Here is a 27,665-nt window from a genome sequence, read left to right on the forward strand (position 1 = left end):
TATGTCTCTTTCATGTGGACAGCATACGCTACTGGAATAGATGGAAGAATGTTTCCATTGTGCAAAAGCACAGCCTTGAGACTCAGTTTCGAAGAGTCCACAAATAGTCTCCATTCTTGTGGGTCATGAGTGATTTTTAAAGCATTCATGAGGCCCTCAATATCGGAACAGAATATCAGATTACTTTCCTTTCTGAAGAAAGGCTCCAATTGCTGGTGGCGCTTTCGATATGCAGTAATTGTGACATCTTCTTCTAGAAGATTCCATTGTTGGAGTCTTGATCCTAGCAATTCTGCCTTGTTCTTTGATAAGTCCAAATCACGAATCAGGTCATTTAGTTCTTCCTGTGTTATTCTGTGTGGGGTTGATGATGCACCACAGTGAAAATCTGGATCACTGCATGCTGATGGACCAGGAGAAGAACAGGTCGACTCACCTTTGTCTTCGTCAGATGAATCAAGAGAATATTCTGCTGGAGGTTCTGGAATAGGAAGTCCCTCACCATGTGGAACTGGTCTCAATGCAGACGGAATGTTTGGGTAGACTATTCTCGACTTCTTTCGCTTCGTTATTCCGCCGGAAAGAGGAGGAACCAAGCAGAAGTAACAGTCATTTAGGTGGTTGCTTGGCTCTCTCCACACCATTGGGACTGCAAACGGCATTGATGACCTTTTGCAATTCAACCACTGTGAAAGCTGTGTTGTACATGTAGCACAGCATATATGCGGAGCCCAAGGCTTGTCTTGGTCACCAACCTTGCATCCGAAGTAAAGATGATATGCCTTCTTCACTTGAGAATTGATACTTTTCTTCTGGTTGGCAAATGTCACTTCCCCACAAATATAGCAAAAATTGTCCGCGGTATTAACACACTTTCGAGGCATTACTGTTCTTTATTGTACGTAAATGGATAAAATAATAAGTTTTATGTAACAGTAGCTTGAACTGTCTCGCACAACGTCTAAAATATTTTAAATGCTGAACCTATCTGATTGGGCTTTATATAGTACACTGCTTACGTCAGCTTCAGCAGCCGCCTGGCATTAGTATAATAGGCCTACACATGTATAGTACACTGCTGACGTCAACTTACTTCAGCAGCCGCATGGCATTAGTATTGCATTGCATCAGAAAATGATGCAATCAACTGTGGATGATGTGAGCATGATGGTATTATGCAATGTTACATCATTATTCCGGATGTTGCTGCAGTCCTACTGGAGAAATTTACACAGTGAAACATAGAAAATGAGGTATATGAATATCTTCAAAACGAGAGCCAATACAAATTTTTCACGGTTATATTCGTGTTCGGCACACCAAAATACTACAGATTAGGGCCTTTTCAAGTCAGTAATGATTTCACTGTTGACCAGTGTAATCTGTCAATTATTTTCATTTAAAAGCATCCTTGGTTGCCATTACACAACACTTGTGTGGTGTATATATGTGTCAATTATTTTCATTTAAAAGCATCCAGTGTTGCCATTACACAACACTGTGGTGTATATATGTGTCAATTATTTTCATTTAAAAGCATCCAGTGTTGCCATTACACAACATTGTGTGGTGTATATATGTGTCAATTATTTTCATTTAAAAGCATCCAGTGTTGCCATTACACAACACTGTGTGGTGTATATATGTGGAAGGACTTTCATTTACATATATTAACAAAACAATAATAAAAACCTAAATCTTTTGATGCCAAAAGATATAAGTTTCTTCTACAAAAAGATGCCATGAAATCTAAAATACCGTCTTCCATCCATTCCATATTAAAAAACCTGGATAATATCACAATGCAAATAATTTTATTGCGGGTAAGAAATACACACAGTATGTGCAATATTACCAGTCAATGGTTCATTAGAATTTGCACAATATTAAACTTTAACAAACAGGCATTAGGTAATGACAAACAGACCAAGTTGGTTACTGGTCAATGACCAATAGGCTAAGTTGGTTACTGAGCAATGATAAATAAGTCAAGTTGGTTACTGGACTATGATAAATGAGCCAGGTTGGTTAGCGGGCCATGATAAATAAGCCAAGTTGTTTTTTTGGATAATGACAAACAGGCTGAGGCCAAGCAGGTTACTGGGCAATGATAAAGAGGCCAAGCTGGTTACTGAGCAATGACAAACAGGCTGAGTTGGTTATTGGGCAATTATAAATAGGCCAAGTTGGTTACTGGGCAATTAAATGTAGGACAAGTTCATTAACTGGGCAAAGACATATAGGACAAGTTGGTTAATTAGGCAATTACCTTTGAGTAGTGAGAAGTAAGCAGATCTATCATTCTTCATTACATCCATCAATCTCCAAAACTCTAGTTTCTCTTCTCCCTCTTCCATCTCGATGACAACTATTGCTGCCTTCTGGTGAAGACCAACTTCAAGTGGACACCTAAGGGAGTTAACTCAACATTACTTTTAAGTATAAATAACTACATCTCTAAATTTCTGCATAGTGAAACATTTTTTTCTGCTTCAAGATAACATGGAACATATTTATTGCTTATTTACGGACCTGCCAAAAAAGTTGATATTTCGCATAAAATCATTAAAGATACCAAACATCAATAAATGAAAAGCTCCATTTTTCTTTTCCAAGATTTCACCAGTAATCTAATTTTGCTGTATTTTTTGCAAGTTTTTTTTTATACCAAGAAAGATTAATCAGATACATATCTGAAATTATGGCAGGTCAGTGGCTGTTGATATACTGCAAATTTCGTCAAATTGTCATATAATATGCTTGCATAAACATATAAAATTATTATTTTTAATCAATCATGAAAATGTCTGATTTTCATCATATGTTATGAACATGAGTAAGAAAAGTTCTAAAACCTCAGTTGTTTCACAAAATTTCCAGGTGAAGGTCTTATGATTTACAGTTCTTGCATAAATTACTTGGAACTGGATATTTATTACTTTAAACTGGATATTTATTACTTTAAACTGGATATATATTACCTTAAACTGGATATTTAGAACCTTAAACTGGATATTTAGAACCTTAAACTGGATATATATTACCTTAAACTGGATATTTAGAACCTTAAACTGGATATTTAGAACCTTAAACAGAATATTAATTACTTTAAACTGGATATATATTAATTTAAACTGGTGATGTTTTACTTTAAAAAACAGAATATTTCTTACTTAAAGCTGGATATTTATTACTTAAACTGGAGATTTATTAAATTCAACTGGAAAAACTGGCTGATTATTAATTTAAATTGGATATTTAGATATGTATTACCTTAAGCTGGATATTTACTACCTTAAACTAGAAATTTATTGAAGAAACAGAATTGTAAAAAAGTACTTACTTTTCTTTTAACTTATTACTTGCTGCCACTGCTAATTTACGAGTATGTTGTGGAGATTTACATCCATGCCAAACATATAACAGTCCTGTATTCACATTCAGAACAAGAAATGATGACCTGCTTCGCAAACTAGACATGTTTGTGGTAACTTCTAATAAACATATTTCATTTTCAAGTTCATTCCTAACACTATAGAATCTCCAGGCTCCAGTTGTGTTTGTCGTTTCATCTTCTCTTTTCCCAATATGAATGATCATGTTTCCCTTGAAGAGGTTCAGAAAACATGGAGGCTCTTTTCCTTCGCTAACTCTGATCTGGAAGATAAAATTGGAAAAACTGTTAAGGTGTAGAGTTTTTTCAATATGTGAATTATTTGACCTAGATGCAAACTTGACATTATGGATAGATAGATGGATGGATGAACAAGGATAGCACTATATGGATAGAGATATGGATGGATGGATGGACAAGGATAGCACAATATGGATAGAGATGGATGGATGAACAAGGATAACACTATATGGATAGAGAGATGGATGGATAGAAAAGATAACACTATATGGATAGAGAGATGGATGGATGAACAAAGATAATACTATATGGATAGAGAGATGGATGGATGGACAAGGATAACACAATATGGATAGAGATATGGATGGATGGACAAGGATAACACTATATGGACAGAGATGGATGGATGGACAAGGATAACACTATGGATAGAGAGATGGATGGATGAACAAGGGTAACATTATATGGATAGAGATGGATGGATGAACAAGGATAACACTATATCCTTTTACATCCATCATAAGGCATACAAATCTATTACAGTCACTCAAATAACTGCATGTTCTTTGCTGAGTATATGATCTTGACCTTTTCTAGTTTTGGTGCTGGTATCTATTACAATCAATCATATCTCTCTGTGAACATACATGCCAAAGTTAATGACAATGTCATGATGTAATAGTGCAACAAAAAGAACCACAAAACAAAGAACTGCTTTAGGAAACACATGATATAACCCAAGCTGTTGATACCAAATGTGATGACATTATATTTTAAATACGAGTTGAACAAATATAAGTGATGGGATAAACTTTAACCAATACCCTAACCCAAAATCTATCCCTAATGTAATTCCTGAGTGCATAGCCTCACCCCCCTAGGGAGTGGTTCTGACAGAATAGTATATGATGACGTTATCATCCAAACATAAGGCCAAGTGGTGAAAAGATTATGGAATATAAGAGATGAAAGTAACTTCAAAAATAAAATAAATTATTAAAATGTGTCCCCATTATAATTCCAGATCCTATGGGCTGTTTCCAGGGGCTGGAGTAGAAATGGGACATGGGGAAAATGTGATGATATCATATTCCAAACATAAAGTGAATCAGGTAAGGGTTACACAAAGATTTAAATGTTTAAAAAAAAAAGAAACATTTATGTACATCTGAATACTCTCTCTACCCCATACAGACAATCATATTTCTTCATACCTCTCTTAGGATTAATAGAATTCAAAACAAAATATGAACAATATATGACAGTGAAAACATTGGTAGTATGGGTTTGATACCCAACATCAGCATGTATAATGTTAAGTTATGTTGTGCATGTTCTCTAATTTACTCCACCTCATAGATTGCACCATGCCATAATCTGAGCTCTTAAGAGTGTGATGGAAAAGTTCTAAGAATTTTGTCATGCAATCAATGTAAACAAATTGGAATTATGGATACAACTAGAAATGTGTTCATGAAACACAGATGCCCCACTAATGTGCCTCAAAATCAATTTAAAGGTAAACTTGACCAAATGAACAAGGGTAACTGTGAATGTCCGATCACTGACATGGTGGAGCATAAAAACACCATGGACTACAGTAGACTCGGTGAGGGAATATTGTACATGTGAGATCCTTAAGCTTCTTGTGTCAGTATGGATAGCAGTGTAGTTAGGGTATTTGTGATGTGTACACCATTTTGGATAGCAGTGTAGTTAGGGTATTTGTGATGTGTACATCATTTTGGACAGCAGTGTAGTTTGGGTATTTGTGATGTGTACATCATTTTGGACAGCAGTGTAGTTAGGGTATTTGTGAACATCATTTTGGACAGCAGTGTAGTTAGGGTATTTGTGATGTGTACATCATTTTGGACAGCAGTGTAGCTTGGGTATTTGTGATGTGTACATCATTTTGGACAGCAGTGTAGTTAGGGTATTTGTGATGTGTACATCATTTTGGATAGCAGTGTAGTCAGGGTATTTGTGATGTATACACCATTTTGGATAGCAGTGTAGTTAGGGTATTTGTGATGTGTACATCATTTTGGATAGCAGTGTAGTTAGGGCATTTGTGATGTGTACATCATTTTGGACAGCAGTGTAGTTTGGGTATTTGTGATGTGTACATCATTTTGGACAGCAGTGTAGTTAGGGTATTTGTGATGTGTACATCATTTTGTACAGCAGTGTAGTTTGGGTATTTGTGATGTATACATCATTTTGGACAGCAGTGTAGTTAGGGTATTTGTGACGTGTACATCATTTTGGATAGCAGTGTAGTCAGGGTATTTGTGATGTGTACATCATTTTGGATAGCAGTATAGCTAGGGCATTTATGATGTGTACATCATTTTGGACAGCTTTGTAGTTAGGGTATTTGTGATGTGTACATCATTTTGAACAGCAGTGTAGTTAGGGTATTTATGACGTGTACATCATTTTGGACAGCAGTGTAGTTTGGGTATTTGTGATGTGTACATCATTTGGGACAGCAGTGTAGTTAGGGTATTTGTGATGTGTACATCAGTCTAGACAGCAGAGTAAATAAATCATTTATTGTGTGTACCTCACTGTAGACAGCAGTGTAGCTATGGCATTTATGATGTGTACCTCATTGTAGACAGCAGTGTAGTTAGGGTATTTGTGATGTGTACATCATTTTGGACAGCAGTGTAGTTAGGGTATTTGTGATGTATACATCATTTTGGACAGCAGTGTAGTTGTGGTATTTGTGATTTGTACATCAGCCTAGACAGCAGAGTAAATGATTATTTATGATGTGTACCTCATTGCAGACAACAGTGTAGCTATGGTATTAATGATATGTACCTCATTGTAGACAACAATGTAGCTATGGTATTTATGATGTGTAACTCATTGTAGACAACAGTGTAGCTATGGTATTTATGATGTGTACCTCACTGTAGACAACAGTGTAGCTATGGTATTTATGATGTGTACCTCATTGTAGACAACAGTGTAGCTATGGTATTTATGATGTGTAACTCATTGTAGACAACAGTGTAGCTATGGTATTTATGATGTGTACCTCATTGTAGACAACAGTGTAGCTATGGTATTTATGATGTGTACCTCATTGTAGACAACAGTGTAGCTATGGTATTTATGATGTGTAACTCATTGTAGACAACAGTGTAGCCATGGTATTTATGATGTGTAACTCATTGTAGACAACAGTGTAGCTATGGTATATATGATGTGTACCTCATTGTAGACAACAGTGTAGCTATGGTATTTATGATGTGTAACTCATTGTAGACAACAGTGTAGCTATGGTATTTATGATGTGTATCTCATTGTAGACAACAGTGTAGTTAGGATATACATAACGTGTACATCATTTTGGGCAGAAGTGTAGTTTGGGCATTTATGAAGTGTACCTCAGTCTGTATAGTACTGTAGTTATGGACTTTATGAAGTGTACCTCAGTCTAGACATTAGTGTAGTTAGGGTTATTATTATGTGTATTATTATGTGACAAGGGGCCTAGCACAAAGATGTTACTATGGCATCAATGAGAATGCTTCCCATCAACATGTCAGCAACAAAGTAATCTACTGATCACCCCTAGCAAACTACAAAGACAGATCTGCCACTCCATCATGTGCTAGCAGATCTGTGTCTATGTAATTTGCAGCTGGACTAAACTTATAAGAGAGTATATATGGTAGCTGAGTATGTTTAGCTATGCCCTGTTGGAAATGTGTTATTGGTGATGTGATCAGTAAAGCCTAGCAGAAGTCAATTAATGTAATCTTTTGCCTGGAATTTCCTTTCTTGGTGCCAATTCCAATTCTTTCTGTCTAACCCTTTTTCAACACACAATGTAGACCTGACATCAAATATAATTTACTCAAAATCTATTTTACCTGTGGTCCTCTCTCCTCATCCAATTCAACTGTCATCAGTGCTGATGCCCCTTTTTCATTGATTGTGGAACTTTTCCCCTGCCAAAAAAAGTAGGCACACCTCTCTCTTCCAGCATACGAAATTTTGGACTGCTGACCTTTCAGATCTTTGGCACCTATAAAATTTATTTACGAAATAAGTATGAAGCTGTTATGGCACTACTTTTCCTGTCACTTTAACTTTTTATGGCACTACTTTTTCTGTTACTTTAATTTCATATAAAAAATATATCAATTGTCACTAAAGGGCCATAACTCTGCCATTAGTTGTTAAAGAACCTTTTACATGAAATGAAGAAATCAAAATATCTATTTCAAACGTTAGGAATTCCCAGTTTTAACAACTGAATCCTGACAATTTCATCAAGGTGACTAAATTTGTCTCCAAAATGGATTGTCTAGGTCCTATAATGCTGCTACAGAACACCCACTTATGGGCCTGACACTCTAATGGCCTAAAAACTGGCAGGCAGCCAGGATAAGAACATTTCTACAGTTTGCTGAGTGCAGAAACCATAAAATGGAAAATGACCTTTGACTTGCCACAAGGTCAATTAGGTCAGGTTTTCACAACTCCAGCACAAAAGTGTGGATATATTAGTGGTCAAATCAAGACCATTTTCACTCAAAAGCAACTGAATATTACAAGAAGTGTTGAAGTCCATGCCAATTCCACCATTCTGTCAATCTGAGATATTACAGTATTTTCATCATGGCCACCATGATACCATGTTGGAAGTCAGATGAAAAGCACCTGCTACCAGTTGCTATTCTAGTATTTTAGGCCATTCTTTCATCAGAAGTACCATATATACTCACCTATAAGTCAAGTCCAACTGCAAACTGCACAGACCTAGATCTATTAAGCATTATGTGTAGGCAGATCTGGGTCTATGCAGTTTGATAGGAGTAATCAGAAGAACAAGCAAAATAGACCCACATCTGCAGGCACATTATGCTATGGCAGATCAGGATCTTTGCTGTTTGCAGTTTGACTCAACTTATAAGTGAGTACATGCCGTAGTCATATCAAGATTTCCAGGATGACCAATCAGGCAGTCTCTTAGAAGTTACACTAGCATCATTTTAATAGAGATATAACAATATACAAGAAGGTTTTTGTTTTTAAATGCTGGTATGTCCTTTCGTTCAGAAAAAGTTGATGTTATGAGAAGTTTCTGAATTTCTGGAGGTCACATGGATATAATTTAAAATTTTCATTAAGGACCAACTAATTATAGTGTGAAGCGTTTTTGTGAAAATCCATGACATTAAGAAGAGTAGTGATAATAAGATGGCCACCATTGACCAGTACCATTTCTATTTATACCAAATTTTATATCATATGTCTTCTAATGAAAACCTCATGCAAATATGACAATCCACTCATAAGGAACAGCAATAATACAATTTTAAAGATACCCACCATGGTGGTTATAATAAATGTCCAAAGGACATGATTTTCATATATAATTCAATAAATAACCTTTTTATAAAAATATAAAAATATGCCTGTATGGCCATCCATTCAAGAGAATGTGTGGTAACAAACAAAAATTGAAACTGATGTCTAGGAATTATTTTTATTTAGAACAAACTATAGTCTTTAAGTGAAAACCCAACATAATATGGCCATCCATTATATAGGATTTGATAACAGAATTATCATATTGATGACTGGGAACTATTCAGGACCAACCAGACCCTGGGATAAAAATATGTACATAAAGTTTTATAGTAATCTTCAAAGTATTTAAGGTGAAGTAGCAAAAACATACTTATATCAATGGATGGACAATAGACAAACAGACAGATGATGGAAGACAAACTGGCCATCCCATACACTCTTCAGGCCTATGGTCAGCAGAGAACTATAAAACTTGATATATAATAAATTTCAATAAAAAATATAAACATGCATTAAATCGTGTACTTGTGTAGATATCTGCCTGAAGCAGTAATCATGCACTTGTGTGGATATTTACCTGAAGTAATAATCATGCACTTGTGTGGATATGTACCTGAAATAGTAATCATGTAATCATGCACTTCGGTGGATATGTACCAATTTGAAGTAGTAATCAGGTAGTTGTGTGGATATCTACCTGAAGTAGTAATCATGTACTTGTGTGGATATTTACCTGAAATAGTAATCATGCACTTGTGTGAATATTTACCTGAAGTAGTAATCATGTACTGCCACCTGACCACATATGTGTCCCCCTCGTGAAACTGACCATAGCTGTGATCTGGAAGCTTATAATGGTCATACTCCAGGATGTGCCAGACTACCACATCTAAGGTCACAATGTCCAGTTCACGCACAAATCCCTCCATATCTTCAAACCTTTCCACAAAAGGAAAACCTTGTTTTACATGTAGCATGTCTGCATGTAAATTATACATTACCTATGCATCAAAGTCAGTAATATGCCTTTGTATATTTATTCTGGAAGTTATGTACATACACTAACTCTCTGACCATTTTGACAGTATCACTCTAATTTCCTTTACTAATACATCATATGCACTAACCAATCACATGGTTTAACCAATCACATGGACTAACCAATCACATGGACTAACCAATCACATGGACTAACCAATCACATGGACTAACCAATCACATGGTTTAACCAATCACATGGACTAACCAATCACATGGACTAACCAATCACATGGACTAACCAATCACATGGTTTAACCAATCACATGGACTAACCAAAACTCCATGCATCTAAACCTGGTTTAGCATTTAGTGGTTATATTTAAGATCTTATCTAATTCCCACATAAGTTCATTCAGCTTGGAAATCTTTCAATATACCAAAGATTATGAAATTAGTATTAAAATTTACAAATCTATTATAGCAGAGTTTCTCCAAATTGACAAATCTATTATAGCAGAGTTTCTCCAAAGTGACAAATCTGTTAAAGCAGGGTTTCTCCAAAGTGACAAATCTATTATAGCAGGGTTTCTCCAAAGTGACAAATCTATTAAAGCAGGGTTTCTCCAAAGTGACAAATCCATTATAGCAGAGTTTCTCCAAATTGACAAATCTATTATAGCAGAGTTTCTTCAAAGTGACAAATCTGTTAAAGCAGGGTTTCTCCAAAGTGACAAATCTATTATAGCAGGGTTTCTCCAAAGTGACAAATCTATTAAAGCAGGGTTTCTCCAAAGTGACAAATCTATTAAAGCAGGGTTTCTCCAAAGTGACAAATCTGTTAAAGCAGGGTTTCTCCAAAGTGACAAATCTATTATAGCAGGGTTTCTCCGTCGTGACAAATCTGTTAAAGCAGGGTTTCTCCAAAGTGACAAATCTGTTAAAGCAGGGTTTCTCCAAAGTGACAAATCTATTATAGCAGGGTTTCTCTAAAGTGACAAATCTATTATAGCAGAGTTTCTCCAAAGTGACAAATCTGTTAAAGCAGGGTTTCTCCAAAGTGACAAATCTATTATAGCAGAGTTTCTCCAAAGTGACAAATCTGTTAAAGCAGGGTTTCTCCAATGTGACAAATCTGTTAAAGCAGAGTTTGTCCAAAGTGACAAAATTTCTATTATAGCAGGGTTTCTCCAAAGTGACAAATCTGTTAAAGCAGGGTTTCTCCAAAGTGACAAATCTGTTAAAGCAGGGTTTCTCCAAAGTGACAAATCTATTATAGCAGGGTTTCTCCAAAGTGACAAATCTATTACAGCAGGGTTTCTCTAAAGTGACAAATCTGTTAAAGCAGAGTTTCTCCAAAGTGACAAATCTATTATAGCAGGGTTTCTCCAAAGTGACAAATCTGTTAAAGCAGAGTTTCTCCAAAGTGACAAATCTATTATAGCAGGGTTTCTCCAAAGTGACAAATCTATTATAGCAGAGTTTCTCCAGTGTGACAAATCTATTATAGCAGAGTTTCTCCAGTGTGACAAATCTATTATAGCAGGGTTTCTCTAAAGTGACAAATCTGTTAAAGCAGGGTTTCTCTAAAGTGACAAATCTGTTAAAGCAGGGTTTCTCTAAAGTGACAAATCATGTAATATCTCCATTTCTCCACTACTTAGTTCTCACTAATGACATTTCATCATCACAATAACCACAAGACATCTTATATTATTACATTATCTATTCTGTTTTGTAAACTGCCTGTTACTGTTTTTATATATTAAACTGAATTTAACAAGTGATACAATTATTTAAGACTGTTTTTATTTTGTGCTCTGCAGATTCTAAAATGAAATAAAATTCTAAATACAGTCTTCTAATGTCAACAACCATTGCTTTAAGAAATCTTGAAATGGTACATAATCCTAATTTGATCTTACCATTTTGTTCCCCTACCAACATGGGATCCCTCAAGGACCAAGGTCACTGGGGTCGTGTTTTCTGCTAGCATCAGCTTGGCATCATATGGAGCTAGTTCAACCATCTCCTAAAGTAACAGAGTAAAGTGACATTTACAAATATGAGATATTATTTGCATAATTATTCTTAATAATAATTCTGAGATGATTATCTGCAGCATAATTATTAATAATAAGAGATTTGCATCATTATTAATATCATTATTAATATCATTATTAATATCATTATTAATATCATTATTAATAATTAAGAGATGATTATCTGCACAAGTATTATTAATAATGAGATGATTATTTGGATAATTATTAATAATCAAGAGATGATTATCCACACAATTATTTTTAATAATAATTAAGAGATGATTGTTTGCATAATTATTAATAATCAAGAGATGATTATCCACACAATTATTTTTAATAATAATTAAGAGATGATTGTTTGCATAATTATTAATAATCAAGAGATGATTATCCACACAATTATTTTTAATAATAATTAAGAGATGATTGTTTGCATAATTATTAATAATCAAGAGATGATTATCCACACAATTATTTTTAATAATAATTAAGAGATGATTGTTTGCATAATTATTAATAATCAAGAGATGATTATCCACACAATTATTTTCAATAATAATTAAGAGATGATTGTTTGCATAATTATTACTAATCAAGAGATGATTATCCACACAATTATTTTTAATAATAATTAAGAGATGATTGTTTGCATAATTATTAATAATCAAGAGATGATTATCCACACAATTATTTTTAATAATAATTAAGAGATGATTGTTTGCATAATTATTAATAATCAAGAGATGATTATCCACACAATTATTTTTAATAATAATTAAGAGATGATTGTTTGCATAATTAATAATAATTATGAGATGATTATTTGCATAATTATTAATAATCAAGAGATGATTATCCATGCAATTATTTTTAATAATAATTAAGAGATGATTATTTGCATAATTATTAATAATCAAGAGATGATTATCCCCATAATTATTTTTAATAATAATTAAGATATGATTGTTTGCATAATTATTAATAATCAAGAGATGATTATCTCCACAATTATTATTAACAATTAAGAAATGATTATTTACATTAATTGTCTCCCTTTGAAACTTTGAAATTTGACTGCCATCCTCTGATAACAAAACTTTCCATCAATCTTGAGATGTGTAAAATAATGTAATTTTAACTATTAATGAAACACATGTTTAAGGACAGTGCATAAGAAATTTACTTAAATACAAAATTTCAACACATGTATGGACAAACAAAGGTAACATTTAATGGACAAAGATAACATTTAATGGACAAAGGTAACATTTAATGTTCCTAACAGATTTATTGTGAGGCATAAAAATTCCACATATATGGAGAGCACTATTCTTGTGGCTTTTTCTAAGGATTTTTCAAGGACTTCTGAAAAGTTTCCTTACAAAAACTGAACCTTCTCCAGGACTATTTTTTCAGAAAATTGAACAAAAGCAAGAGAAAACATCTAAGTGTGCCACATGAGCAATGGACACTACACCAACTGCTAGCTAGAAATTGTATCCCATTAAATTAACTATTAATGAAAGAGTACATTTTGTGCAATTTTTATATCCTTGATGCCTTCTTTCTTTTTTTTTAAATTAGCTGGGGGTACAAGTTACAAACTGGAAATAGGGTGTAGCATGCAAAACCTATAGCTGTCTCAGGACAGTGATAGCAGTGTTTTTATTCCAATTCGACCTTCACAACAGTGATAGCAGTGTTTTTATTCCGATTCGACCTTCACAACAGTGATAGCAGTGTTTTTATTCCGATTTGACCTTCACAACAGTGATAGCAGTGTTTTTATTCCAATTCGACCTTCACAACAGTGATAGTAGTATTTTTATTCCAATCTGACCTTCACAACAGTGATAGCAGTGTTTTTATTCCAATTCGACCTTCACAACAGAGATAGCAGTGTTTTTATTCCAATTCAACCTTCACAACAGTGATAGCAGTGTTTTTATTCCAATTCGACCTTCACATCAGTGATAGCAGTGTTCTGATGTAATGACAATCTCAAAATCCATGTTCAGATGCTATTGATACTGTGAACAGAAATAACAACATTATGATAAATGACACTCTCAAAATGGCAATACCCAAGTTTTGAGGCTCCTGACACTATCAGTATATCCATACATATGTTTTGATGCTACTGACACTCTCAGAACAAAAATACCTGTATTCTAATGCTACTGACACTTTCAGAATAGCAATACCCATGTTCTGATGCTACCAACACTCTCAAAACATCAATACCTGTATTCTAATGCAACTGACACTCTCAAGACAGCAACACCTATATTCTAATCTTATTGTAAGAAAAGCAATACATGTTTTCATGCTATTTTCACTCTCAGAACAATGATACATCTGTTTTAATATCTACTAACACAGGTGAGATAGATGTTAATTTTGGTAATAACTGATAAGCAAACAGGTACAAACCTTGGTTTCTGATATTTCCTCTTGACTTTTGACTTTGATGAGGCGTGATGTATCTGGCCAATCAGAAAACTTCTCTCTAAATAAGATGGTTTCCATGTTTTCATTGACCTTGCCAAAAATTGCCCATGGAGGTCTAGTGGGGGACTTGAAGGCTAATCCACCAGATTCCTCAGCTGTGTAATAATAATAATAATAATAAGTGTGATTTAGATTTGTAATGTAGCTTTAACAATTTAGGATTTACCCGGGTGACTTTTTCTAAAATTTTAACATCTTTAAATACAACTTCACAAAGTAAACTGTTGAGAGGTACAAAAAGTACAGAATTTGTTTGGAATCTTTTTTTTATACTTGCAACATCTAATCTACTAATTCAGCTTATCAGACCCTAACTTGACTACCTCCACAGTGGACACTAGTCACCTTTTTGTGACCTCCTAAGCATAATAAGGTCTGATTAATAGTTAAACTTCCATAAACCAAACCCTCTTTAACTTTAATACCTTTATATATTGGACATCTTTTCAATACCAAAGTTTAATATGGCCCGATTAACACAGTTAAACTTTGATAAACCAGACCCTCTCTAATGCAACTATCTCTGTATACTGGACATATTTTTAGTCCCAATAAGGGCATTTTATTACTACTATAAGCTTTTATCACAGACACCTCTATAAACAACTGCATTCTTAATTTATTATAGAGAGCACTTGTACCCAAAATGTACACATTATTGTCTGTTTTACTGCAAAAGGGACAAAAACTTTATTTTCATTATTTTTTGTTCTTCTGATCACATGATACGAGTCATAACTTTATGCTGATGCATGTACTTCAACTTCTCTTGTTATCAGCATTTTCTTTTTTTTACGTTAATGCTTGAACCAGGATTTTATGGAAAATTTGCATGCCATTCATTCCTAATAATGAATATGATTCCTAGATCAAACTGAAAAGAAAAACTTACTTCTGAGAGGTGAGACTGGGTTAATATTGCAGGCAGAATAGTCGTATCCTTTGTCCCATAACTGTCTTGCTAACTTCATGCCTATCTTCCGATGACCCGGCTTGACCGTCTTTCCTTGCCATACATATAGCTCACTCCCATAGTCAAAGACAAAAATCTGAAGAATGAAATAACCTCCATTAAAAACATAAATATTTCAATAAACTTGAACCAAATCTGGTACATTGTACACTATAGTACAAGATCTCCTACAGGAACACAATACACTAAAATACAAATTTCCATTTCCTACTAGTACACTGTACACTACAGTAAAAGATCTGCTACTGGTACCCTGTACAATGTAGTATAAATTTACTACTGGTACACTGTATATTGTTGTACAAGATTTCTTACAGGTACACAATACACTGCAGTACAAATTTCCATTTCCTACTGGTACACTGTACACAATAGTAAAAGATTTGTTACTGGTACCCTGTACCATAGAGTATAAACTACCTACTGCTATCCTGTACAGCGTATTTACAGACTGGATGTGCAATATGGAAATTTTAGGCATGCAATATTAAGATAAGGAATCACAGATTAATCATCTGTACTGAATGCTAGATCAGCCATGTGAGATTAAATGGGTACATAATAAAAAACTTATGACTGGTTTACTGTACACTACAGTACAAGATTTTCTACTGGTTCACTGTACATTATAGTATGAGATTTCCTACTGGTATAATATACACTACAGTACAATATTTGATATAGGTTCACTGTACATTATAGTAGAAGATTTTCTACTGGTACACTGTACACAACAGTACAAGATTTCCATTTGGTACATCATACATTACAGTACAAGATATCCTAATGTATACTTCAGTATAAATTCCCTACTGGTACACTGTACACTATATAAAGATTTCCTACATGTAAACTGTCCACTATAGTAGATTTCCTATTGGTACAATGTCAAGTACAAGATTTCCTACTTGTACACTGTACAGTGTAATATAAATTTCCTACTGGTATACTGTACACTACAGTACAAGATTTCTTACAGGTACACTTTACAACATAGTACAAAAATTCCTGCTGTTTCACTGTACACTCTAGAACAAATTTCCTACTGGTACGCTTTAAACTAAGTTCAAATTTCCTATTGGTACACTGTACACTGGTACACATTTTCAAAGGTATTATCATTGCAGCATAAAGTACATACAGATGGGTTGTATATCACAAGAATTCTGAACTGCAATATATGGTGTACTGTAATACAGTGTTTACCTTTACCCTCATCTGTGCATCAGACACCACTATATTTTTTATCTGACCCCCACCCCATTTCTGGCACCAAGGTTTGTTTTCACTCAATCGACCCCTCAGCCCTGATACCAAGGCTGATTTGCCTTTCTTTTTTACCAGGCTGATCTATTTTTGCAATATCGTACAAGCTACCACCAATCTGGCACCAAGTCAGCCATTTTGGCTTGCTAACAACAGGCCATAGCGGTGATGTGATGTGATGTGATTTTGATTTTTAACGTAGCTTTAACAATTTTTCAGTCATATCGCTACAATGTCTGCAATGTGGCAGTTTATAGTGATGTCTAGCACTGGGGCATCATGCCGCAGACATGTAGCATGATGTCCCACCCAGTCACATTATCCTGACACCAGTCCTAACACTAACCTCTTAATGCTGAACACCAAGCGAGGCAACTGTTAGTACCATTTTTTAAGTCTCTGGTATGACTCAGCCAGGGATCAAACCCACGACCTCCCGCATCCAAGGCGGACGCTCTAACCACTAGGCCACCGGAGCGGTCAATAGCGGTAACTGTGCTGTGTAATTTAGGATGGTAACATCTTCTGTAACATTAGTCATCTGGCTAAATTTGTCAAACTTTATTCTGGAGAAAATTGAGAGATTTTACCAACCTCATCACTTTTTAGCATCTCATATTTTGGCACATTTCCCCAGTATTCTTCCACCGGGACCAGAGAGTTGTTATCAAGACGATACACCATGTTCGTTTCTACAATGTGGTTTTCATACAGTTCATCTTCCTCTGTCGGGCCACTCCCTGTAACCAAGAACTACCATAATTAGGATACATCTTAAGAACTTAACAACACAGAAATTGTAAAAAAATACAACTGGAAAATTTCACAAGGAATTTTAAAAATGAGAAATTACAGACTCCTTCACCCCACCCCACCCCACCAATGTCCCTTAGGAGACTAAAGGATTTATCAAAGATGTATCAAATGTTCATATTTAATATATACATGGAAGTGAACGAAGTGTGCTTTGAGAAAAATTCTTCAGAAATAAAAATCTGAAAAATGGAATGAGAGACAAACAGATAAAGACATGAAATTTTTAAATTTAACAGTTATAAATAGATCAAGCACATCTAATCCAATAGCCTGATAGGTGCACCAAGTTTTGAAGAGATATCTTCAACGGTGTTGGAATTCCGATCCAGAAACAAAAGTATGGCATATCAATAGATGAATGAGACGAATTTCTTCATTCCCTTTCAACAATTAAAATCATTATTAGGACAAAGAATTTTGCAACTGCAATTAAGTTTCCAAAATCTATACAGTGTCGGTGATCAAATCTTTGACATATAATAATCTAAACAGTCTTGGTGATAGATTCTTTGACATATAAAAACTTCAACACAGAATTGTAATGTTTACCAGCATTAAGCTGCTGGCAGAAAATTGACAGCTGTGTCTCTACCATATATATTCACATACAATTCTGGTATAACCACAACTTCATAGGCCCTGATTTGTCAAATAATGCACTGTCAGATCTGGGTTTTGTAATCGAATAAAAAACATAGACCCTAATCTGCTGCTCATTATACAATAGCTAAGCAGGGTCTATGATGTTTGCAATCAGATCAAACTTCCATGTGAGTGTATATGGCTTTTTTTTTTAAAACGTTTTTATTTCCAAGTTTGACAGGAGCAAAAATTCTCTTCATCCCAAGATAGTGTGGATCGTAGAAAATGCTAATTCAAGGAGATTCAAGCTGAACTCAATATCATTACTCATAAACTTTAGCACAACAAATATACCTGTCAAACATGTATGATCAAAGTAAATAATTTTATACCACATTTACTACAGATGAAACAGAACATACCCATATACTGTTTGCAACCTCCGAGGGCCTTCCAGAATTGCAGCCCGCCACAGATGTTGCTCTTCTTCTCCTCTAAAATTGTAACGGACTGGGCATTTTTACACCCCAAGTCCTTCTTTTGCTTGATGTAGTCTGCCACATCTGCTGCCTAAACAAATGGAGAAAAAACACAGGAACTGAATTTACGCATTATATGCTCCTTGTATGAGCTGTTCAAATTTCAATTTGCCAACCCCCAAAATTTCATGGCTCCAGCAAGGAACATGACCCAAGGACTGAAGCACTGCAGGACGTAAGGAAAGTATGTGTTGGTTTTACATATTCCAAACAGAAGTATATATTCTTATTACATATTAAAGAAAATGATGTCTAGCAAGAGATGGGGCAAAAGAACAAGATGTGATGTCTCATCTTTGCACAAGGGGTCAAAAGAACATGATGCCAAGCATTTGCCCAAAAGGTTAGGTAACAGAACAAGATGTCTAGCCTTTACATAAGAAGCTTGACAGAACAAGATGTCTAACCTTACACAGGGACGTTAACAAAACAATATGTCTAGCCTTTACACAGGGAGGTTAACAGAACAAGATGTCTAGCCTTTATACAGGGAGATTAAAGGAACATGAAGTCTAGTCTTTACATTGTACTGTGTGGGGGTAATAATGTGATTTCTAGTCTTTGCACAAGAACACAATGCACACCAACTGTATCTATTAAAGTCACAAAATGAAACCCCTGTCACACAAATTGCTTGCACAGTTAAGACAGATATTATCAGCATGTACCTTAGCTTTCTCGATAACATTGCTGTAGTCCCCATTCCACTGAATAATCTGGTCATTGGTCACTACGATATAACAATCTCCACTGTTCAGGGAGGCAGCACAGGGTTCAACTAGCCGCGTCTGCACCCGCCTTCTACCTGGAAAACAAATATAACATAATGCAGTAAATACTGTTGCCACTTTAACCTTTGACCTATTAATCAATTGTTACAACAGATCTCCACAGTGGCTAGTATTAATCAACCATCATGTCTTCAGAAGAACAAGAATCTACATATACACATGAAAGGGCAAGGACATCACATTAACGGGGTGGGGGGGAGGATATGATGCAAAAACAAAGTTATCATTATTTGTCACCTCCTCAAAGTTATCTTTTTCCTGGGTGCAATAACTGCTGTATCTGATGGACAGACAAAACTGGATGCAAACTCATGTATCACACACACACACATTTTTTTCCTGAATAATGATTTGTCTTGTCCACTGATGACAATTGCCAAAATTTCAGTGATAATGCCACCATCAGGAACAGTGTAGCCACTTTTAAATATTTTTTCCAGATGAAGCAGTAGTAACACTGCATACAAGAGATTCAACAACCTCACTAAGAATTCATCACTCCTTGCTGATAGATTTTCTGTAAACAAGCCATTTTGTATTTAGTACAGCGATTCGAATACAGTAGAACCTGTCTTGAAAGACCACTCCTTGTGCCAAATAATAATGGTCTCTCAAGACAGGTGGTCTCCCATAGCAGTGGTCTTTCAGAACAGGTTTTACTGAACCACTATTTTTATGAATATTTTGAATTAACTGAAGTTCATTAATAATGTTAAATAAACAACCATTCATACTTTTTTAAAAAAAATATTTTTTTTACAGACCTAGACCTGGCCAGTTGTCAACATTTCGTAATTTGTTGTGACTGATCAAATTTTGTAAAGGGAGACAATTTATGGTCAACCCGTCATCTTGCAAAGCGAATATCAATGCCTAGCCACAGTCAATGTTGAAAATTTATTCAGTTGATGTTAGACATCAGAATCTGTCGATAGTCCACAGAAAAGAGCTGACAATGTCTGAAAATGAACACAACCCATGCTTTCCATCAGGCATATCAGGTGTCTTTGTACAGCCTAGGATTTAAAGTAAAGTACAACCCAAAGAGTCCAATGATTTAGTTTTTTTTTATCCAAAATAAATTAACTAAATTAATGTTACTACTCTATGATGCAAATTAATCTCCATGTGATTTTTTACAAAAAACAAATTTCTCATAATGGAGTGTGATTTGCATTTTTAACATAGCTTTAAAAATATTTCAGTCATATTGCTATAATGACTGCAGTGTGACAGTTTATAGTGATGTCTAGCACTGGGGCATCATGTGGCAGACATGTAGCATGATGTCCCACCCAGTCACATTATCCTGACATCAGCCCAATCAGTCCTAACAATAACCTCTCAATGCTGAGCGCCAAGCGAGGCAGCTGCTAGTACCATTTTTAGAATTCTTTGGGATGACTCTGCCGGGGTTTGAACACATGACCTTCTGCATCCGAGGTGGACACTCTAACCATTAACCGGAGCGGTCCCCATAATGGATCATTCACAGCATAGGAAATCTTAGTGGCTTCCTGTGCATACCCCTACCTTTTGTCTGTTGGAAAACAAGATGGGTGTATCTGGTGTATTTACAATATGCGCCACAGACAATGCTCCTATGTCAATAATGTATTTACAGCATGTGCCTCAGACACTACTCTACCTCAATAGTGTATTTACAGCATGTGCCTCAGACAATGCTCCAGTCAATAAATAGTGTACTTACATCATGTGCCTCAGACACTACATCACGTTTTTACAGCATGTGCCTCAGACACTACTCTACATCAATAGTGTATTTACAGCATGTGCCTCAGACAATGCTCCAGTCAATAAATAGTGTACTTACATCATGTGCCTCAGACACTACATCACGTTTTTACAGCATGTGCCTCAGACACTAATCTACATCAATAGTGTATTTATAGCATGTTCCTCAGACGCTGCTCCAGTCAACAGTGTACTTACAGCATGTGCCGTAGACACTACTCTATATCAATAGTGTATTTACAGCATGTGCCTGAGATACTGCTCCAGTCAATAGTGTACTTACAGCATCTGCCTCACACACTGCTCCTGTCAATAGTGTATTTACAACATGTACCTGACACACTGCTCTTGTCAAAAGTGTATTTACAACATGTACCACAGACACTGATCCTGTCAATCATGTATTTACAGCATGCATCTCAGACCTATTTCTATGTCAAGAGTGTACTGGTGCTTTTCTTCCTTTTGTGGTGGGTGAAAAAAGTATCTAGCTTATGCCCCTGTGTTTGGGAGAAATTAAACATGAAACATGTTTTAAGAAAGACATGATTCATCCCCAGTATGAGCTGTTGATACAATAAATTACATACCTTTATGACATATAGGCCCACAGCCTAAGGGCTGAATGCCATTGTGTGTAAGGAAACATACAATTTTTATATTCCAAATTTAATGTCAGTTGGATAAAGAACTATTGAAATATATAGCTATGAACCCAATGACCCCATCCAAGAACATGTGTTATCAAATTGAGTGGTATAACATGACAGGTAATTATTTGATAATGTTATATTCTAAATATGCACTGAAGTGGGAAATCAACTGATAATAAACTTTAATCAAAATAGTGGTGTAGCCTTTGATCCTAAGGGCCACACCCTAAGAGCAACATCGGTTTGTGGAGAATGGAAATATTGGATAACTTAAATATATTAAGTGAATTAGGTGAGAAATTATTAAAATATTTAAAAAAGGAAATCAAATGTGTCCTGGTTCTTGACCTCACTGGTTAAGGTGTGTGCTCATGAATGTGCCGACTTCAATGTCATAACATTATACACTTCAACGCTGTTAAATAAAAATGTGCCAATACAACACGGATGCAGCTTTGCCATTCTGCTGCAATTTAAATGATTTTCAAAATTCAAGGGCAAGGTTCTCAAATGGATCATAATGGATGTAACAAGTTAGAATGCAACGGGAGTAACACTTACCACTATATACCTTTTACATAATTATGGTGACTGCACATGAAAAGGAAATAAAAAACCAACAACATTTATAGATACCTTTGATGTGAAGAAGCATGAGATCGTGGTATGGTTCATATCTCAATGGCCCAGGGGCTGCAGCACTTGCTTCAGTTTTGCGTAATTCCACTTTGGCGAAGTTTTCCTTGCTCGCAAGACCAGCAAGAGCTTCAACTGCAAAACCTGCATGTTGAGCAACTGTAAGAGAATTGAATAGTCAATCGTAATAACACATGACTTCAAAAATAAACTTGTCTGCTTGTCCTGACGATGGATGGGACGAGTTTCATTTTTAATAAAAATACACCTATCTGGGAAGAGTTTCATTTTTAATAAAAAATAGACTCATCTGGGAAGAGTTTCATTTTCTATAAAAATACACTTATCTGTTAAAAGTTTCATTTTTTAAACAAACAATATTAAAATTATAGTACATGGTCACTGAGTGAGGATCATGACAGTATTCCAACTGTGACCCTAGGGCTAAATCTTTCTTCTGAAGGAAGGAATTACCCTAGGGCCGCTGTCGGTTACAGATAATAATTTTTTGTTTTATACACAGCAAGCATATATAAAGATATGAGATTGAGATCTCAATAGTTTCCATTCCATGTTAAGGTCAGGTGCATGTACAAATTTGTCTTTTCATCAGCAGTTATTGCAGATATAAATATAGGATGAGGGTCTCAATACTTCCCAAATTAAAGCCCTGGGGCTAAGTCCATAGGGTTAGGGTTTGACCCAGGGTCAAAGTCACTTGCATGCAAAAATTTGTCTTTTCATGCATTGTATTGGGTGAGAATCTGAAAAGCTTCTCTGTTACGACCCAAGTGCTAAGTTCCTGCAGATAGGGAAATTACCTCAGGGTATCACTCTGGGATCCTGGTCAGATACATGCCAAAAAGGTAAATTATGGGGCTAAATATTAACATGAAGGTCCACAGGAATTGAATGGTCTCTGCCCTGAAGTAGCCCCACATATGGCATAATTAATTCCATTACCTCCTCTTTATGTGGCATAATTAGCTGAGTCAGCTTCTGTACATAATTAGCTCTGTGAACTCTAAATAAGGTATAATTAACTTTGTGAACTCTTTTAAACATCTGAGCCCTCTGGGGGTGGGGCTGAGTTGTCTAACGCACTTGCCTTTACTGATCACTGCCATCTCACCTGTTGACATGGGTTCGAGTATCTGGCTTGGCCAATGCGAGTATGTGAGAAAGCTGCCAGTACCTTCTTGTGGGTTGGTGTTCCTACAAAAATTTTCTCAGGGTTCTTCCTCCATCAGTTATTTTGCCAGGTGGCCTTTCGCGAGGGGTACTTTTGAACACAAACTCATCAGTGCCAACGGATTCTGGCCGTAAGGAGCGGGTGGCCGCTGGTCAGGGGGGCCGTTCAAGAGGGGGACTACTGTAATTGGTTCTGTGGACTCTTTTCATAAGGTATAAATAATTAGTTCTGTGAATTTTATTTTCATAAGGTATAAATCATAGTACTATACAAGATTAGAGCTAAACCTGTCTATAAAGAACACTACATTTTGTCCTTTATGGACAGATGTCCTTTACCTAGAGATAAATAAACTTATGAACACAGGTTCATAAAAGGTGTCCTTAATTAAAGACCTCCTTTATATGGAGGTGTCTACTTAGGCAAGTTTTACTGTACTACAGATTAGCACAAGGGTCCTCACTTTGACTAGTTTTGATCCTCTTCAATTCCTTTTCTGCCACTCCCCTGATAACCTCTGTGTATTCAGATCTGACCTCCAGGTTGGCCGACATTGCCTTCAATGGGTTGCGACCACGGGTAGTGTGTTTTCTTTTTGGCTTTATCTTCTTTGTTGCTGTCAATCTAAACAACAAGACCAAAAACTGAAAATGATCAGTCTTTTCATTCTACATGATTTTAAATTGACACTGTATACCCAATCAAAACACCTTTGTCTCTTTTTAATGTGGATGAACTATCTTTGATTCTCTTTAGTACTATACAATACTTCTGAAATTTGTTTGTTTTTGTCTGATGAAAATTCAGCAAAATGTTCAAAGAATACATTCTTATAAAATGATAGGTGTTGAAAATAATGTTTCAACCATCACTGAAATATCTGCATCATTAAATTTTAATGTTATTTCTGTGACTTTTGAATTAAATTAAATTTATTAAACTTATATTATTGCTTACATTTTTATTCCTGATGCCAAATGATACTGCTATTTACTGATAGTACATTGTACATTGCCATTACTGATGGCAAAAGACACTGCTATTGTTGATACTGCATAACACTGCCATTAGTGATGGCACATGAAATTGCTATTAAGTCACATGACACTGCTGTCATTGATGGCACATGAAATTTTTATTCCTGAGGGCACGTAACATTGTCATTATTGATGGCACATGACACTATTACTGAAAGCACATGACACTGTTATTACTGAAGGCACATGACACTATTGTTATTGAAAGCACATGACACTGCTGTTATTGATGGCACAAGAAACTGCTATTACTGATGGCACATAATACTGGTTTTATTTTATTGCCATTTTGGCACATGACACTGCCACTACTGAAGGCACATGATACTGCTATTATTGATGGCACATAACACTGCTATTACTGATGGCACATAACATTGCTATTATTAATGCCACATGGCACTGCTATTACTGAAGGTACATGACATTGCTATTACTGATGGCACATGACACTGCTATTATTGATAGCACATGAAATTGCTATTACTGATGCACATAACATTGCTATTATTAATGCCACATGGCACTGCTATTAATGAAGGTACATTACACTGCTATTACTGATGGCACATGACACTGCTATTACTGATGGCACATGACACTGCCATTACTGATGGCATGTGATATTACCATTATAGATAGCACATGACACTGTTAAGGTTGAAGGCACAGAACACTGCAATTACTGATGGTACCTGACACTGCTATTATTAAGGTGCATAACATTGCTATCATTGATGGCACATGACACTACTATTACTGATGGCACATGACACTAACTATTACTGATGGCACATGACACTACTATTACTGATGGCACATGACACTAACTATTATTGATGGCACACAACACTTTTATTATTGATGTAACATCATCAAGTGGTTGTGATGTCAATGAATTATTATGGCACTATAACTATGAGCTTTTGGGCAGTTCAAAATGAACACTATTTACATTTCTTTTTTCAAAAGAAAAAAGCAGAGGCTGTTCTGATTAAGGGTACAACTTTAAATTCTGATGTATTCTGGGTAGAAGATCTGGTCCGCTTGATGTCAGCTTGAGGTCGGCTTGATGTGTTGTAACACTCATGACCATCGCTTTGACAGTTTTCTAAGTCATTCAATAATTATTTCTGTCAATTGATTCAAGATAAAAGGTCACTTTGCCCTCATCACTTTCTTAATAAGCTCATGACTCCTCTCCTTAAGAGAACAAGTTGACAAGTTGTTAAGCATGTCTGCTGTTTTGACTGCCATCTATTTCACAATGCCTTCATTTAAAGAAGTGACAATCAGGGTAACAAAAACTGTTCACAACCAAAATGGTTGACTAGCTCTAACAGCAATTACTGAGTACAGTTAAAAATATTTCTTATTTTATTACCTGCCTCAAGTTTTCATATTTCATTGGCTTAAAAAAAAAAAATTAGAAATCTTTTGAACTAATTAAAATTATTACAGCATCTGATAAATATGGCATCCAGAAAATTGGATGGGATGACTGTGTTGGCAAATAACAGTAGTTAAGGGTTGATGGTTGGCACCAAAAACAATTTAGAAAGTCACTGAGAGCTAAATTTAATCTCCTCCTCTAAAGAGACTTGCAAAAGATTTAACACTTTACATGAGATTTGCTTGTCTCAATACCAACCCAAATATTGAATTTATTTAGTCCTACTATTTGTTGACCAGGGAATACATTAAATTTGTTAAATGTGCAAAAATGGTTAGGACACTAAGAGTCCCAAGATAAGATGTCGGTATATCATCTACAACCTGAGACATTTGCAAATCACTGGCCACCTGACAAACTTGCAAATCATCTGCAACCCGAGACATTTGCAAATCCCTGGCCACCTGACAAACTTGCATATCATTTGCAGCCTGATATATTTGCAAATCATTTGCCTTATATAAAAAACCTTACTTATCATTTGCGACATAATGAACTCGCATCTCATCTGCCACCAGAGAAACTTGCAAATCATCTGCACCTAAGAAACTTATAAGTAATTTGCCAGCTCAGAAACTTGCAGGCCATTTTCCACCTGAGAAACTTGTCATTCGCCACCTTAGAAATGTATGTGCTATTTACAACCAGAGAAACTTGCAGGTCATTTGCCACATGAGAAACTTACATCTCATTTGCCATTATGAACAATTCATCAAAGTCATCCACAGTGCACGATGTTGTCTCTCTGACTTCTGTGCTCTGCTCATGGAAAAATGAGTCAAGTTCCTCATCAAATTTTGGAATCTCCACTTGGACCGATTCTTGAGATTCTTCTGTCACAGCATTTAAGGCTGGAATGGTCCCAGATTTACCTGAATCATTCACATTAAAATAACTGATATCATTCGCTAGGATTTTTTTTTTGTTGTTGTTTTCTGTTGGTTACATTTTTATTTGAAAAATGCTTCATAAATCTTATTGAAAAATACTTTCTCAAGAACAAATGTTGTTGTACGTATTTTTTAAATTATGCATTATTTAGTTTCTGCCATGATATATCAACACTGACTTCATTTACTGGAACATACAGTACAGAGATCTAAAACTGTAAACATTCTGTACAGATAAGAAAAGATACATTAACACAAATGCAAAAATAAACTTGTTGTATTTGTAAGAAATTTTTATGTGAAATCATCTTAACTGTAAATAACGACTTTTAAAAAAATGGGGAAAAATAACATTGATGCATATGTATAAAAAAGCATTTTGCTCACCCAGATCCAAAGCTAAAGCACAAAAGCCAACAAATTCATTATACTTACCTTTTTTACTTCAAGTACATTTTTTATCAAAATTCCTTAACAGTAATTTTATTCAGATGTATAAATTACAAAACATGGTCTATTCCCTCTCATTCTTTCTTGATTCATTTTTAGTATCTGATACATTTTATACATTTAT

General features: G+C 35.3%; 1 protein-coding gene across 8 annotated transcripts in view; it reads right to left on the reverse strand.

The window, feature by feature from the left end:
• LOC149790167 (uncharacterized) overlaps positions 1-27,665 on the reverse strand; it is a 332,923-nt gene that overhangs the window by 14,101 nt on the left and 291,157 nt on the right. For all 8 annotated transcript variants that reach the window (XM_089972151.1, XM_089972152.1, XM_089972150.1 and 5 more), the window contains 13 exons: positions 26,887-27,073; positions 24,175-24,335; positions 22,520-22,678; positions 19,353-19,489; positions 18,568-18,715; positions 17,342-17,487; positions 15,401-15,557; positions 14,431-14,603; positions 11,878-11,984; positions 9,744-9,913; positions 7,528-7,682; positions 3,344-3,657; positions 2,270-2,409 (listed from right to left, as the gene is read on the reverse strand). In XM_089972151.1, the coding sequence (XP_089828277.1) occupies positions 2,270-2,409; positions 3,344-3,657; positions 7,528-7,682; positions 9,744-9,913; positions 11,878-11,984; positions 14,431-14,603; positions 15,401-15,557; positions 17,342-17,487; positions 18,568-18,715; positions 19,353-19,489; positions 22,520-22,678; positions 24,175-24,335; positions 26,887-27,073 (2,154 nt within the window). The remainder of the gene's footprint in view (positions 1-2,269; positions 2,410-3,343; positions 3,658-7,527; positions 7,683-9,743; positions 9,914-11,877; positions 11,985-14,430; positions 14,604-15,400; positions 15,558-17,341; positions 17,488-18,567; positions 18,716-19,352; positions 19,490-22,519; positions 22,679-24,174; positions 24,336-26,886; positions 27,074-27,665) is intronic.

Source organism: Sinohyriopsis cumingii, chromosome 10 (assembly GCF_028554795.1).
Source record: "Sinohyriopsis cumingii isolate HCF-2022 chromosome 10, ASM2855479v2, whole genome shotgun sequence".
NCBI lineage: Eukaryota > Metazoa > Mollusca > Bivalvia > Unionida > Unionidae > Sinohyriopsis > Sinohyriopsis cumingii.